The 14,408-nt window shown below is 59.0% G+C and overlaps 2 protein-coding genes across 4 annotated transcripts in view; one reads left to right on the top strand and one right to left on the bottom strand.

Moving 5' to 3' along the window:
- Positions 1–14,408, top strand: part of LOC122378355 (kalirin-like) — a 207,648-nt gene that overhangs the window by 173,660 nt on the left and 19,580 nt on the right. The window lies entirely within an intron of this gene.
- Positions 3,794–10,448, bottom strand: LOC122378357 (translation initiation factor IF-2-like). Its single transcript, XM_043359331.1, has 2 exons — positions 10,320–10,448; positions 3,794–6,942 (listed from the first exon to the last, which is right to left on the bottom strand). The coding sequence occupies exons 1-2, from the start codon at positions 10,324–10,326 to the stop codon at positions 5,486–5,488; spliced, it is 1,464 nt and encodes a 487-aa protein (XP_043215266.1). The 5' UTR covers positions 10,327–10,448; the 3' UTR covers positions 3,794–5,485.

The raw sequence follows: 14,408 nt of genomic DNA, 5'->3' as shown, positions 1-14,408 counted from the left end.
CCGCAGGCGGTCTGAGGGTCAACGGAGAGCGTCGACGGCCGCCGAGCGGGCGGTCATGTGGGACGAACCCGACGGGCGCTGGCGGGTGCATTCTCGTTCAGGTTTAGACACCTGCGAGCGACGTCGGTTCAAGGAACGCTGCTGCCACCCCGACAGCGACGGCCGCCACAGCGTGTGTGTTCCCTCTCTCCCGAAGTCCCTCTCTTCCAATCGGGCGAGTGCGGATCCGTGTACGACCGCACGGTATCCCGTGTTTCGTTCTTACTTTGTGTACGACTCGTACCCGGTGAACTAAACGGACCGCACCACGACCGGACCCGACAGTTTCTGTGCGTCTCGACTGACCCACGGCCTGGTCCGAACCTACCAACTGCTGCTCGAAGTTGCCACCCGTCGCCCGCCGCCGCCTGCTGGCTCTCGGCTCTGCGTGTGTCGTCAGGGCACGTCCTCGCCCACACATCCTGGTCCCCATCGGCCTCTTCTTATTACCCTCATCAGTCTCAGAGGCGCTGCCCTGGGTCAGGTCAGACGGCTCTCGGGGGCGGATGGTAGGATGGCTCCTTCGGTCGCGCAGCTAGGCAGCGAGCATGGCCGTGCTGATGAGCTACGTGCCTATTCCAGCCTTTTTGTGCAGAACTGTATGGTTTTGCACGGAGTTTGTCTGATTTCCAGCGGCTTCTATATGATGTCACTTACGATTTGGGCTTGAGTAAGATATTGTGCAAAGATTATTGCCGCAATAAAGATTAAACGCGGCGTGCTCGTATCTTCTGATGACGCATAATCCGACATCCTGTTGTTAGGTAACATCTCAATTCCAGCTATGCATCTGTCTTGAATTACGTGATATTTTACGCTTCAGCCTTGCGTCTCATGTGAATAAATCAAGCATTCGCTTCATTAGCTGCCAAACGGTCTGGAATAGGATGAGATGGGCGGCCCGCGGCTGGGCCTCTTGTTTTACGTAGACACGTCCGGTGTTCACCCAGGCCAGGAGCGGTATAGCTGGTCGGGGCAGAACCGGTGGATCAGCCGTCCCCGGCTGTCTGTGTAACTCTTGAGGAGGAGCGCACGGGAACGGTTCGCTGCGCTGGCAGTCGCTGGTTTCGGACCGAAACCCGTCGCTCGGTCTGGAGCTAATGAATAACAGAAGGTCAGACGGATAAACGGTCGCTCGGTCGGGCGGGCGCTCGGGCCAGACGGGCTGACTGATGACATGGTTCCCTTACAGTGCACCACTGTTGGGAGTCGTCGCATCTGCATTCGGCATTCTGTAGCCAAGAGGGGTTAGTTGTAAGTGCATGTCGGCAGGCGCGGTATATGGACGTGTCGAGGACGAATGCGATGTTTTGGGGCCAGCACGACAGGGTGACCAGTCAGTCAGACCATTTTGGTCGCCCAGTTTGTCCGGTGGGCCTGTCACGGACGCGCTGACAGCGGGACGTTTAGTCAACCTGCACAGCGGCGCCTGTGAGGACAGCTTTGGAGCCGCTCGGCTGGTGAAGGGGTTGTAACTGCTGACTGCTGTGTGGAGCCATTGACACACTGTCGATGGTTGAATAGCTCTGGGAGGACGGACCTAGATTCAGAAGCAGTTTGTCTCCATACGGTGGGTACCGCGGCGGTTGACCGAGGTCTCCGCTGTGTGCTGACGGCTGACCGATGGAGGACTTCTGTGCCGACGGCTGACCGACGGACTCCTGTGCTGACGGCTGACCGACGCCGATGTGCTGATGGCTGACCTATGGACCGATCGCCGGAGGACACTCTGTGGCCGCCGGCGGCCGCTCTGTGCGCCCGCCGAGATCGGCCGAGCGCCGCTCGGGGATTGGCCCGGGGCGTGCCGTATTATCGGCAGACGTGGCCGCGCCGACGTGTATGGAGATGGACGGGCGTGTCGGCCGCGCGCGTGGGCCTCCCCATATTGGATACCGCCGCCCCGGCACGCTTATCGCGCCGATCCATGTGAGTAATCGTTTACTGTTGAACGCCACCGCGCCGGGCGCGTCAGGCATCCCACACCGCCCGCCAGCCGGGATGATAGCGCAGCACCTGTTTGACTTTCCGGGACGGTGACAAGGTGTTCCCGTGATTTCCGACGCCACGGAACTGGGAAGGCCGCCGTCGCGCAGCCTAAAGCTCGCGCCTGACGCACGCCTTGCCGGTTCGCGAGAACGCCGACCCACTGTCAACTGAGGTTGCTTCATGGACTTCGGGTTAGGTCGTTTCCGCTCACGTGTTTGATAGGCTTTTAAGGTGGAGTTTAATCGTTTCCGCTGATTTGTTCGATAAGCTGTAGGATGGGGATTTGTGTTTACCATGCACGTCGGTTGGGGTTTTCCAGCTTTAGACGCACAGTGCTTACTCACCATGAATGCCCGAGTAGTCACACTGGGCTGTGATGGATCGTCTTTCGCTGACCCCTGCGAACTTCGCAGTAGAGCGTTTTGTTTGCATGACGTGTATTCTCCCCTGGTCAGTCCCTCTGTGGATAAAGCTCCAGGGTCAGTCCCGCTTGCCTTCTGCGTCTGAACAACTCTGCTCCGCCGTCGGACTGTTGTGTGTGCCGGCGCCGTCTCCGACCCCGGTCCATGGCGGCGGCCGTACCCTCCCATATCGGCGGCGAGCCATACGCGGCCGGCCGCGCCGTGCCGCCGAACGTGCGCCGCCTGCCAAGTGGCCGCCGACCCGGCTGGCGGCGGTGGCCCGCCCGCGCGCGCCACGGGCCGACACAGCCTTTTTGCGGCCGCCGGTCGTTTTGCTGAAGTCGCCGAGCCGGCTGGCGCGGCAGCTGGTGCCGCCCAGACAGCCGGGGAGGGGCGGGTAGGCGGAGGGGTGATTTGGTCGGTGGTTCAGAAAGCTGTGTTGTGACTGTTCTGTTGAGGGTTTAGATTGGATTCGGTGCAATATGCTATTGTCTATTTGCGAATCGGCTGTTTCACGGAATTGCAAGCTTTGAATCCAAACCCCTAAGAGCTCGCGTTTTCTTCACCATTGATTTTCGTCGAGGCTGCTCTTATCTCGCAGTATCTGTAGGTCGCAAATTAAACGGCTCTTAACGACGCCTCGCCTACAAATTTGGTATCCTAAACGGGCTCGTCCCACGCCCCGCCCAACCTTCAGGATCCCCGCGTCGTCCCCATCATTCTTGCTGATCTGTCGCCGACCTACGCAGACTCGGGTTTCTGTCCGGCCACTGAGCTACTGCATTGGGTGCATACAGTAGCAGAGGGCGGGTCCCCTTGTCGTCTGCTCGTGAAGTCAGTTTTGTGGCTGCAGTGAGTGCAGCAGTGTCTCAGACGGTCCCCTGATCGTCAGAGGGTGGAGACTCGAAGCCCTCCCTCCTCCCAAACCCTCCCTCCGACAGCGGGCGCAGCGGAGCGGGTTTCACACCGCGCCAGGCAGGCCCGTGGCTCGCCGCCGCCGGCCTGGAGCGCAAACACTCCGCGCACCCCTTGTGCACCGCGGCTCGGCTCACACTGCGCGTGTTATCGGCCGGCCACGGCGGGGCCGCCGCCGGCCTGTTTGTTCTTCTCCACCCTTCTCGTTATCGCCCCCCCCCCCTCCCCTCCCCCTACGCCCCTTCCCTGGACCCCACTGGCTCGGTGTCGCGTCGTGTCACCTCGGCCCGCTAATCACGATTCAACGTCCCGTTAATGCTCGATTAGCGTGTCCTCCGATCAACTCCCCTCCCCGTTTGGCTGTGAAAGGCCGTCAACACCCGGGTTTATCTTCGCCTCCAGCTCTGTGCGAGCCACCGCCAAACACCCCAAAGGAACCAAGGGTATGTGTATTCATGATTATGCGCGCGTGTCCCGTTCACAGGCGGTACCCAGTCAGCACGTGGGCTCCACGGCTCGGGTCCTGCAGGTACTCCGCCACACACGATGGTGGCCGGACCGGACACTGGGCCGCCTGTGGCCGCAGCCGCCGGAACCGCGCCAAGTCGTGCCGACTGAGCGCGTCGGCCGCGCCGTTCTCTTTTGTTGCCACGTACTCGACGGATACAGCGAACCCATGTAACGCCGTCCAGAACAGGAGCTGACGCAGCAGCGCCATAATCAGTGGCGACCCCGACCATCCCCTCCCCCAGACCCCCACCACCCCCATGTTATCGGACCGGATCAGCACGCGGCGCCCGCCCCATCTCTCTCCCCACACCAAACATGCCACCATGACGGGGATGAGCTCCAGCCACGTCATGGATGGCGCGGCGTCACACTGCAGCTCGCGGGGCCACTCCATCATCCACCATTCGTCTCCGTGCCACGCCCCCATCCCCCGACGTGAGCTGTCCGTGTTCATCACAATACAGTGATCGTACTCGCCCGGTGGCGGGAGCAGGGGAAAGATGCCGTTCCACATTGGCAAAAAAGTGGCCCACCACCGTAAATCCGCCCGTACATCGGCCGTGATCCGCACCCGGCGGTTCGGTCCGCTAACAGAGTGCGCCGCATCTAGCAGGCGTCTAGTGAACGCCCTCCCCGGCGGGACGCACTTGCTGGCGTGTACTAGACGTCCCACCACCGACAGAAGTTCCCGCTGTGTGCATTTCTGTCGCCCGAGCAGTGTCTTTAGTAACTCCTGGATGCCCACTAGCTTGGCGTCTGGCAACGCTAGGGTCATTGTTTCTGTGTCGATCACAACACCGAGAAGCTCCATCCGTGTTGATGGTGGGGCGCATTTCCGCTCGGCCAGCGGCACGCCCACTTCCGCACAAATGTCTCGCAGTCTTGCATACGCTACGTCGGCACTGTCCGATCCTCCGCGCCCTACCCCGAAGAAGTCATCTAAATAATTGCGTATATACACGTCCGATGTCTGATCCTGAAACACTAGGCGCAAGCATGTGGCAAAATCATTAAAAATCCGTGGACTGCTTCTAGCCCCAAATGGCAGACAAACCTGGTAGTATAGTAGACCGTCCCAACAGAACCCCAGTAGCGACCACTGGCCGGGCCGGACGGGTATAAGTTTGAATGCATTTTTAACATCGGCCTTGAACAACAAGGTCCCGGCGCCTCCAGCTAGGAAAATCAACCGCACGGCCTCATCGAATGATGTGTACGTCACACGAAACTCGTCTGGGTCTATGCCGGCGTTGACCCCGACATCTCTCGGCTGTGATAGATCTAAAATAAGCCGCACTTCGCCATTAGGTTTATCGCGCGCACTCAATGGATTCACTATCATGTTCGGCAGAGGTGGAACACGGAACGGTCCCCGTGTCGTGCCGTCCGCGACCTCTCGCCGAATGGCTGCCGTCACCCCGGCACGGCGCCGTTCGGCGGACTGATTGTTTTTTACGAAACGGCTCCGCGCCGCACCGCGGTAACCAATGTCGGCCCCGTGCCGGAACCGCCCAACGACAGTTTCTCTGTCATCTTGGCTAATAAGGGGGCAGGCCCGCAGCACCGCGTCCAGCTGCTCGATGTTGATGACGGTGTCGGCCGGCTTCACTTGCCGCTGTTCGTCCTTTTTCTCATTAGCGGAACGCTCCGCCGCGGAACAGTGCTCCGCGCCCCGCCCCTCCGCGACCAAAGGTAGCCAAACCTCCGAATCCGCCGCGGTGCCCGGCGCCGGCCGGGCCGTGGAAGGCGGAGGGGTGGTCACGTGACCCACAGGCTCCGCACCGTGGGTGAATGCGCCCCGCCCGGCAGGGGTTGCTGCAGGCGTTGTGTTGTTCGTAGAGAAAGCACGTTTGCCCTCTCCGAGCCTCTCCCCGCCTTCCTTCCGTCGTGCGGCCGTCGCCGGCGCCGGTCACCGGAACCATGAACCGGTCAAGGTCAGCCGCGGTTAGGTAATCACGCGGTCTTAGTGCCATGGTTTGTCGAGCCCGGCTGTCGGCCGCCGCGACTGCCCGCAGCGGATGGCGGACCGCTTGCCACAGCAGCCAGGCTAGGTAGCAGATCGCTTGCAGACCGCACTCCGGGAAGTGATACACGGTGTGAGTCATTATCTCCGCGACCCGACACGTGTACTCCACGCTGCTCGCTGGCCGAGTCTCAGCGGCGTCGGCTGCGTCGGCGACTGACACGAACCGCCGCCGATTGCGGAGCCGCCGCTCCGCCCGCGCTTGAACCGCAGGTAGACGCAGATCAGCGGGAGCGGCCGCGGCAGTCGACCGGACTGGCGCCCGTCGGTATGACTGCCGCCGATCTTCCATGTCGTCTTCTGATGACGACGAGGCCGTGTAGGAAGACGCCGCTGTTCGTCGGCGCCGCCGCGGCGGGCTCCCGCTATCGACGCTCCTCCGACGACGCCGGCCCCGGTGTAGGCTGCCGCGGGTTCCGACGGCCGCAGGTGGCCCCAGTCCGGTCTCTACCGTGTGGTTCGCTTGATGCTCACCGCCCCCGGGTGGCATGGGCGCCGGGCCCCACTCCGGTTCCTGTCGATTCCCGCGTGCCCCGTCGTTCGTCTGGGGCGCCGGCACCGGGCCCCACGCCCGGCCACTCTCCCGGCCGCCGAACTCGCGCGGGTGCCCGCCGCCGCTCGGTACCTCACTCGGCCGCGGCCGGCCCTGCGCCCAGCCGGCGCTGGGCCAAGCCGGCGCAGCGCTCGGGCCCGGACCATAAACCGGCTCTCTCCCGTATAGCCTGCCCGGCGCCGGGGGCCGATTGGGGCCGTCCATAGGTCCCGGCCAGGGGGCGTTTCCCACAGGCGCCGACCCACTGTGCTCGTTGTACGGTGCCGGTCTGCCGCTCCCAGGGCCCGCTTGGGGGGCGTCGAACCTCTGCCGTCCATCTGGCTGGTGATAAGGCCAGGTCGGTGCCGTGTGCCCGCACCAAGTCCCGCCGCCGCTGCCGCCGTCAGCGTAGCCGGGGCCAGGGGCCGAGTTCTGCTCGTCGGTGCGCCGAGATCTCCCGACGCCGTCGAGTTCGGCTCGCAGCTGCGCGTCGATGAGCTGCTGTTCGGCGCTCGCCGCGCTGAGTGGCCGGACACCTGCGCATATGCACACAAGACGCCCGGTCAGACACCTATATATGAATGTATGAATTACGATTTAACCGATTCCCCATCCTCCGTTTCCAATATCAATGAGCCCGCTGAAATTTGGTGGGCACGCTGACACTCCATTACAAACGCTGACACGTTTCCAACACTTGACGTGTTAATGTAGCAAAAGTGACCATATTCTCTAGCCCATCGGCTACTGCCAAGTATCCTATCCGTCCCGAATAAAAAAAAGTGTCATCCCCTGTCTCTACCTTTGGTTGTTTAAGTTTAGCGTAAATGTGCCCAAAAATGTTTACCGATGGATTGTGCGATCGTCGCTCGCCGGTGTGTTGTGCCGATCCCTGCGCTGTGTGCAAGGTCACCGTGACCGAGCGATTGCCACCAGAGCCTCCAACGCAGTCCGCCGATGACCTCGAATGTAGCCCTGATACGCCTCGCTTCTCCACCGTCCCAGACTCTGTAGCACGCTGTCTGACACCCCAGCGGCGGCAGCAGCGGTAGCCAGTCCAATCCGAAGCGAATGGGAAGAAAAACTTGGTCCAAGTGCCTCTCTTAGGATCCGGTTTAAGCGCCGCCGTGTGAGAACACCGGCCTCCGTGACGAACAGCGGAGAGTCGGCTCCCGTTCCCTCGTTTCGAGCTTGCCAGAAGGCGTGTGCCGCTCTCACTGGACATGTGGATGTCCCCGTCGCTGGCAAGTCTATGTGTACTGCCGGTCCCCGCTGTCGATTTTTTTGAATCCGGATACGGAGGCGCAGCCCCACCTCCGTGAACGTCACATCGGATAACCGTACTCCTCGACCCGGGCCGGTGTAGAGGAACTCACCACTCCGGAGTCCGCCGTAGAAGGCTAAGGAGCACGCCGCCCACACACAGCGCTGATCCCACGCGGACGGGAGTAGAGCCCCAAGCCGATTTTTCAATTGGCGAAGCAGCGGTACAGTGATCGCTTGCCGTCGCCTCTCGATCGGCTCCCCGCCGCGCATTTCATATCCTCGTAGCGCTGCCTGGAGATACGGTGCAGTGGTGTCCCCGCCGGAAGCGGGTGTCCGCACTGAAGGTGGAGACGCCGTACAGCCGCTAGATATTGTCTTGCAGTGCCTCCTCTCAGGCCGGTCCGCCGCATGTGTCCAATGAAGAAAGTGAGCGTCGTGGCCGACGCCGGGACAGCGCGCAGTGCGTATCGCCGGCAAAACGTCAAGTAGCACCGTTGTCCCGCGCCGTATGCTCGATGTGACGCCGGTGCCAGACTATTGTGCAATAGCGACCGAGTGACGCTAACCAGCTGGGCGTCACCTGCGCACGGATGTGGTTCGCCGAACGGAAAACTGTAGCACGCGCCGTCCATCGTGCGACTGTGCTCCCGCCCCAATGGTCGTCTGAGTGTATCTCCCTCCCCCCCCCCCCCCCCCCCACCCCCACCCTCCGTTATGACCGGCCCCTCCCCAGCACCCAGCCGCCGCTGGAGACCGCTCCCAACGCCCCATCTCCCCTCCCTGGGCCTCGGCACGGCCGACCTGTTTGTCTTAGCGCGCAGCTGCGTGCCCTCAAACTCTCCCTCTCTGCTCTCCCACTCTCCGCTGTCGTCCCGACCGGTCGTAAGCTCCAATATTTGCTCAGCCGCGACAACACCTCGCTGACGACGCCTCGTATATGTTGGGAGCGGGGACGGGGAATAGGAAAGGAAATAGGAAGAAAGTGAGAGAGAGAGAGAGAGAGAGAGAGAGAGAGAGAGAGAGAGAGAGAGAGAGAGAGGGAGGTGGGGAGCTCTCCTCCATCTCCCACCCGGGGCCGAGGGCGCCCACAGAGTACCATACGTCACGAATCAGGTCACACCCGTCGGCCGTGACCATGACACGACGGGGACCACAGTTGCCAGGTCATCCTGTGCCCACGGCATATATGGATCAGGTCACACCCGTCGGCCGTGGCCATGACACGACGGGGACCACAGTTGCCAGGTCCTCCTGTGCACACGGCATGTATGTACAGATCAGGTCACACCCGTCGGCCGTGGCCATGACACGACGGGGACCACAGTTGCCAGGTCATCCTGTGCATACGGCATATACGGATCAGGTCACACCCGTCGGCCGTGGCCATGACACGACGGGGACCACAGTTACCAGGTCATCCTGTTCACACGGCATGTACGGATCAGGTCACACCCGTCGGCCGTGGCCATGACACGACGGGGACCACAGTTGCCAGGTCATCCTGTGCCCACGGCATGTACGGATCAGGTCACACCCGTCGGCCGTGGCCATGGCACGACGGGGACCACAGTTGCCAGGTCATCCTGTTCACACGGCATGTACGGATCAGGTCACACCCGTCGGCCGTGGCCATGACACGACGGGGACCAGTTGCCAGGTCATCCTGTGCATACGGCATATACGGATCAGGTCACACCCGTCGGCCGTGGCCATGACACGACGGGGACCACAGTTACCAGGTCATCCTGTTCACACGGCATGTACGGATCAGGTCACACCCGTCGGCCGTGGCCATGACACGACGGGGACCACAGTTGCCAGGTCATCCTGTGCCCACGGCATGTACGGATCAGGTCACACCCGTCGGCCGTGGCCATGGCACGACGGGGACCACAGTTGCCAGGTCATCCTGTTCACACGGCATGTACGGATCAGGTCACACCCGTCGGCCGTGGCCATGACACGACGGGGACCACAATTGCCAGGTCATCCTGTGCCCACGGCATGTACGGATCAGGTCACACCCGTCGGCCGTGGCCATGGCACGACGGGGACCACAGTTGCCAGGTCATCCTGTTCACACGGCATGTACGGATCAGGTCACACCCGTCGGCCGTGGCCATGACACGACGAGGACCACAGTTGCCAGGTCATCCTGTTCACACGGCATGTACGGATCAGGTCACACCCGTCGGCCGTGGCCATGACACGACGAGGACCACAGTTGCCAGGTCATCCTGTTCACACGGCATGTACGGATCAGGTCACACCCGTCGGCCGTGGCCATGACACGACGGGGACCACAGTTACCAGGTCATCCTGTTCACACGGCATGTACGGATCAGGTCACACCCGTCGGCCGTGGCCATGACACGACGGGGACCACAGTTACCAGGTCATCCTGTTCACACGGCATGTACGGATCAGGTCACACCCGTCGGCCGTGGCCATGGCACGACGGGGACCACAGATGCTGGCCTCTCTAGGCACACGGTGTCGTGGTCAGCTAGATACCCGCCCCTCTCCGTCACGCCCACGTCTATAGCGCCCGTCGAACGGTCCCACCCCCCCCCCCCCTCCTATCCCGTCTCCTCGTGGCCGTTCTACCTAGATTTTTCCCCTCCCCGCAGCCTATCGCTGCGCCCACCTGTCATCCTGCGTCCGTCTCCTGTCGCTCCGTGGATGTAGTCCCGTTATTCCGTACACCAAACCGAACACTTATATCGCGTTCGCCGCGCGCGCCGCGCGAGAAACACTCCGCGCACCCCTTGTGCACCGCGGCTCGGCTCACACTGCGCGTGTTATCGGCCGGCCACGGCGGGGCCGCCGCCGCACTATGGTTGGAAACGGCCTCACGGATGGCCGGGGGTCAACGCGAAAAAATGTTTTGCCCATAACTTGTTAATGCGTAGACCGACTGCGATGAAACTTTGCATAGGTATACCAGTGTCTTTCGTGCATCATACAGTAACTCAGAAATGACGAGGTCACGTCACGTCACGCGTGTGTGACGTCATCATTGCAAGTATGTTATAAGTCGCCTATGTCTTTCGTTATGTTATCGATATCGCGAGGCATTTTGAACATGTTTTGAATACTGCTATTACTGAATGGATATTGTTGTTATGCTTTATGGCAAGACATATCAACGTAGTGACGCACAGTGTCTTACTATTGGTCATAAACGGTCAAAAATTTGGAGAAAGAGTATTTATGATTTTTTTTTAGATTGGGCAAAAAAGTAAGAAATAAAATGACGATCAAATGACAAAACATGCGTCAGATTAACCCGCCAGTTGCTGGGGTATTTCCCCATCCGCCGTTTGCCCGGGGGGGGGGGGCGTTCAACGCCCCCAGCCGATAACTCGCGAACAAATAGGCGCAGCGAAGCGCACGAGGCGCGGCAAACGAAAGAAGAACGCGACGAGACGATTCACATGAATACTTTAAAGTTGAATTTCGAGGTCACAGGTCGGGTCAAGGTCAGGTCAAACACTTGAAATCGGGTTTTCAGTAGCATGGACTTTAGAACCTCGCAATCGGTGCCTCGCGTTTCGCGTTTCGATTATATCGTCATCAGTTGGTCCTAAATAAATTCAGTCATCAGTTGGTCCTAAACAATCTGTCACAACTGTCACAACCCTTCATATAAGTGCTAAAAGAGTGTCAGATCAATGTAGGGGTCAGTCAAACATAGGCCACTGGCCAGGGTCAAAGTCAGGTCAATCAGGTAAGCACATAACCCCGAAAATTAAAACTGGTACCTATTCGCAGCCCATGCATGACACATGTTTTATGGGTACTTTTGGGCGTAGAACACGATGGGGACATTCATTTTATCATACGAGTACGTAGCTGGTTGAAAAAAGATCAATTTCAGAAATGCATGCATCATGGTCGTGAAGTAGTCACGAGAAATTGCCAACATTCAGTTCAAGATTTTGGGAAATGTAGAACGATGATCAAAAACCATAGATAGCCATTTGATTTGCCATGGTATTGGCAGTGTAATGGCGTTTACAGCATGTCTGTATGTCTGCTCTGTCGGTGGATATCCATATCCATACTCCAGGATATCCATACACGTTTGCACGATATCCATACTCCAGGTGCAGCGGCGAGCAGTTACTTCTTACGAGGGGTGCGGAGTCGAAGTCAGAGTCGGAGTCAGAGTCGGAGTCGGAGCCAGAGTCGCCCAGAGTCGTGGCAACGAGCCAGGAGTCGGAGTCGGAGTCGGGGTCGGTCAGGAGCCCGCAGTGGAAGTCGGAGTCGGTCCGAATCGGAACAGCTCCATCACGACTCCGAAACACTGGCAGGGGTCCGGAGTCGGAGACAGAGTCGGCCGGAGTCATGGCAACGAGTCAGGAGTCGGAGTCGTAGTCGGAGTCGGATTTGGCTCCACCACGACTCCGCAACCCTGCTTCTTACCATCATTTATAAGGATAAGCGATTGCAAGACTGACGAGCCGACCTGGTGCTAACGAAGCGACGGGTAGGTACGCCTCGGGAGATGAAGCTTCACGGACGATTTTGCGCACAAGTGCGCAGTCTGCTTTTACGTTCCCCTTACGCAGAATTGAACAGAGACTTATTCTGCCAAAAAGCTCAATGGAGGTCGATGGAGAACTTTTTGTATGTCCAATGAAACATAAACGTAATTTTGCAAATATTGCTGTGGTGACACTGCAAACAGAATGCAATGCCGTTCCTGATTTTGAACACGCATGGGAAAAAGAGTCACTCCACTCGATAGCCAACATAACAAGGATTATTTTGATATATAATAATCCAGTTTTACAACGTCATGGAGGTACTCCACATGCTATCACCAGCGCGGTTGTTTAAACCTTTGACGGCGCACCAAAAAAGCCACTCTCAGAAACTCCCGATTCCACGTACAATAATGGAGACTAAATGCGCAACTAAATAATTTTTTCTGCCCAATTCAAAACATTTCATCAATTTCCAACAGAATGACACCCCAAATATACATATATTCCGAGATTGCCCACGGCCATCCGTGAGGCCGTTTCCAACCATAGTGCGCCGGCCTGTTTGTTCTTCTCCACCCTTCTCGTTATCGCCCCCCCCTCCCCTCCCCCTACGCCCCTTCCCTGGACCCCACTGGCTCGGTGTCGCGTCGTGTCACCTCGGCCCGCTAATCACGATTCAACGTCCCGTTAATGCTCGACTGACAGCTGGGTGTCGAGCTAATGTGAGCGTCTCGGCGGGGCGCCGGCCTGTGCGGTCCCGGCCGAGCGAGCGAGCGGCGCGGCCGGGACCTGCTTCGACACCGCCCGAGTCAAGTCTACGAGATGGATGGAGAGACACCGAGATGGTGACGTTCTTTAGAAGGGTGCTCAGTCGGGGAGGCGCTTGGGTGCGTCTCAGGGACTTGGGAACCGCTTAGAAACTTTTCGGGGTCCGCCTATATACTCGTACTAAGAGTGGGCCCCTTCTGTTTACCGCGGCCGCTGCTGGGGTCAGCGGGACTAGCTCGTGTGCTGTGAACTCGTGGCTGCAAACGGTACTGTGATATTCTGTGATGGATGTTGTTTCCGAATTTTTAGTGAGTTTTAGTGTGGCATAGACTTCTGAATTCTGGATACGTTGGTGAATCGAATAAGGCACCGCCGATCAGATGACCGGTGTTGTGAATTTTGAGCACAATGGAACCCCTTGTCGCCTCTGCTCCCGGTGTCCCTGCTGCAGTCGCTTTCTCTATCCTATTGCGGCGGCACTTGTGCACTGTTACGCAACGGACCGAGTATTGACTGAAAGATTCCTGCGATTGAAAAGAGTGGTTTGAGTGCAAATATTTATATTTGAGCATGATAAAGCATCAAACTGCCTCTTATTCTGACAGTTCTCAATGAGAATGTTGTTGCACTTGGATCGCCTTGCCCTAACCGCTGGAGTATTCCCTTGCCGCTGCATGCTGGCTGGGCGTTCGCCGGTGCCAAGTGCGGTATGCCATGCTCAAGGTCGAGACGTTTTCGTCTGGGCGGCAGGGCGCTCTGTGTTTGCACGAAGCAGCTGCACTGAGTCTCTGACAATAGTGCAGCGGTCGTTCATACTACTGAGTAACTACGGTCAGCTAGACGGACTGGCGTTCGACATTCTCGGCGCAGTGACACGATTTCTGTCGGAGAGAGGCGAAGAAGAGTCGGCCGGCCGCCGAGGTGCCGGTGACGACCAGTGAAAGTGGCAGACGCCGGTGACCCGGGGTCGCCGCTCCGTGACCCCACGAGCTGCGGAGTGCCCGACACCCGTGCCGCCCGCCGTCCGGTCGACTAGCAGCGTGGTTTTGGGGCTCAGCTGCTTCCAGATAGTATAGACCGGAGGTCAGGCAGGATGTTGGGACGGTGAGCTATCGTTCGCCTTCCTGTCGCGTTTGTGGACGCCTGAGCGAGGATGTATTGGAGGAGGAACACCGGAAGCGGCGGTTTCCGTTCAGCAGTAAGATGCTTGGAACTTGTACCAAGGACTCGTGTCCTTGAGCGCGCCGCAGTATTGAGGTAGCGGGTCTGCGTGACAGCACTTTCAATATTTTTGCCGCGTAGCGCAATTGGAGATATCAATGACAGGTCCAACGCTTCTTCAGACTTCAAGTGAATACTGTGGGTAGAACAATGCGACTCTTCGCAAACAATGCCGCGATGGCCAGTTGACGAATGCTAGAGCAATGGCTAGAGGTTCAGCTTTTGACTTAATTTGTCGATTAATTGCGGTTTGA

This window comes from Amphibalanus amphitrite, unplaced genomic scaffold (genome assembly GCF_019059575.1).
Source record: "Amphibalanus amphitrite isolate SeventyFive unplaced genomic scaffold, NRLGWU_Aamphi_draft 000058F_arrow, whole genome shotgun sequence".
Taxonomy (NCBI): Eukaryota; Metazoa; Arthropoda; class Thecostraca; order Balanomorpha; family Balanidae; genus Amphibalanus; species Amphibalanus amphitrite.
This window is presented reverse-complemented; position numbering and strand designations above follow the sequence as displayed.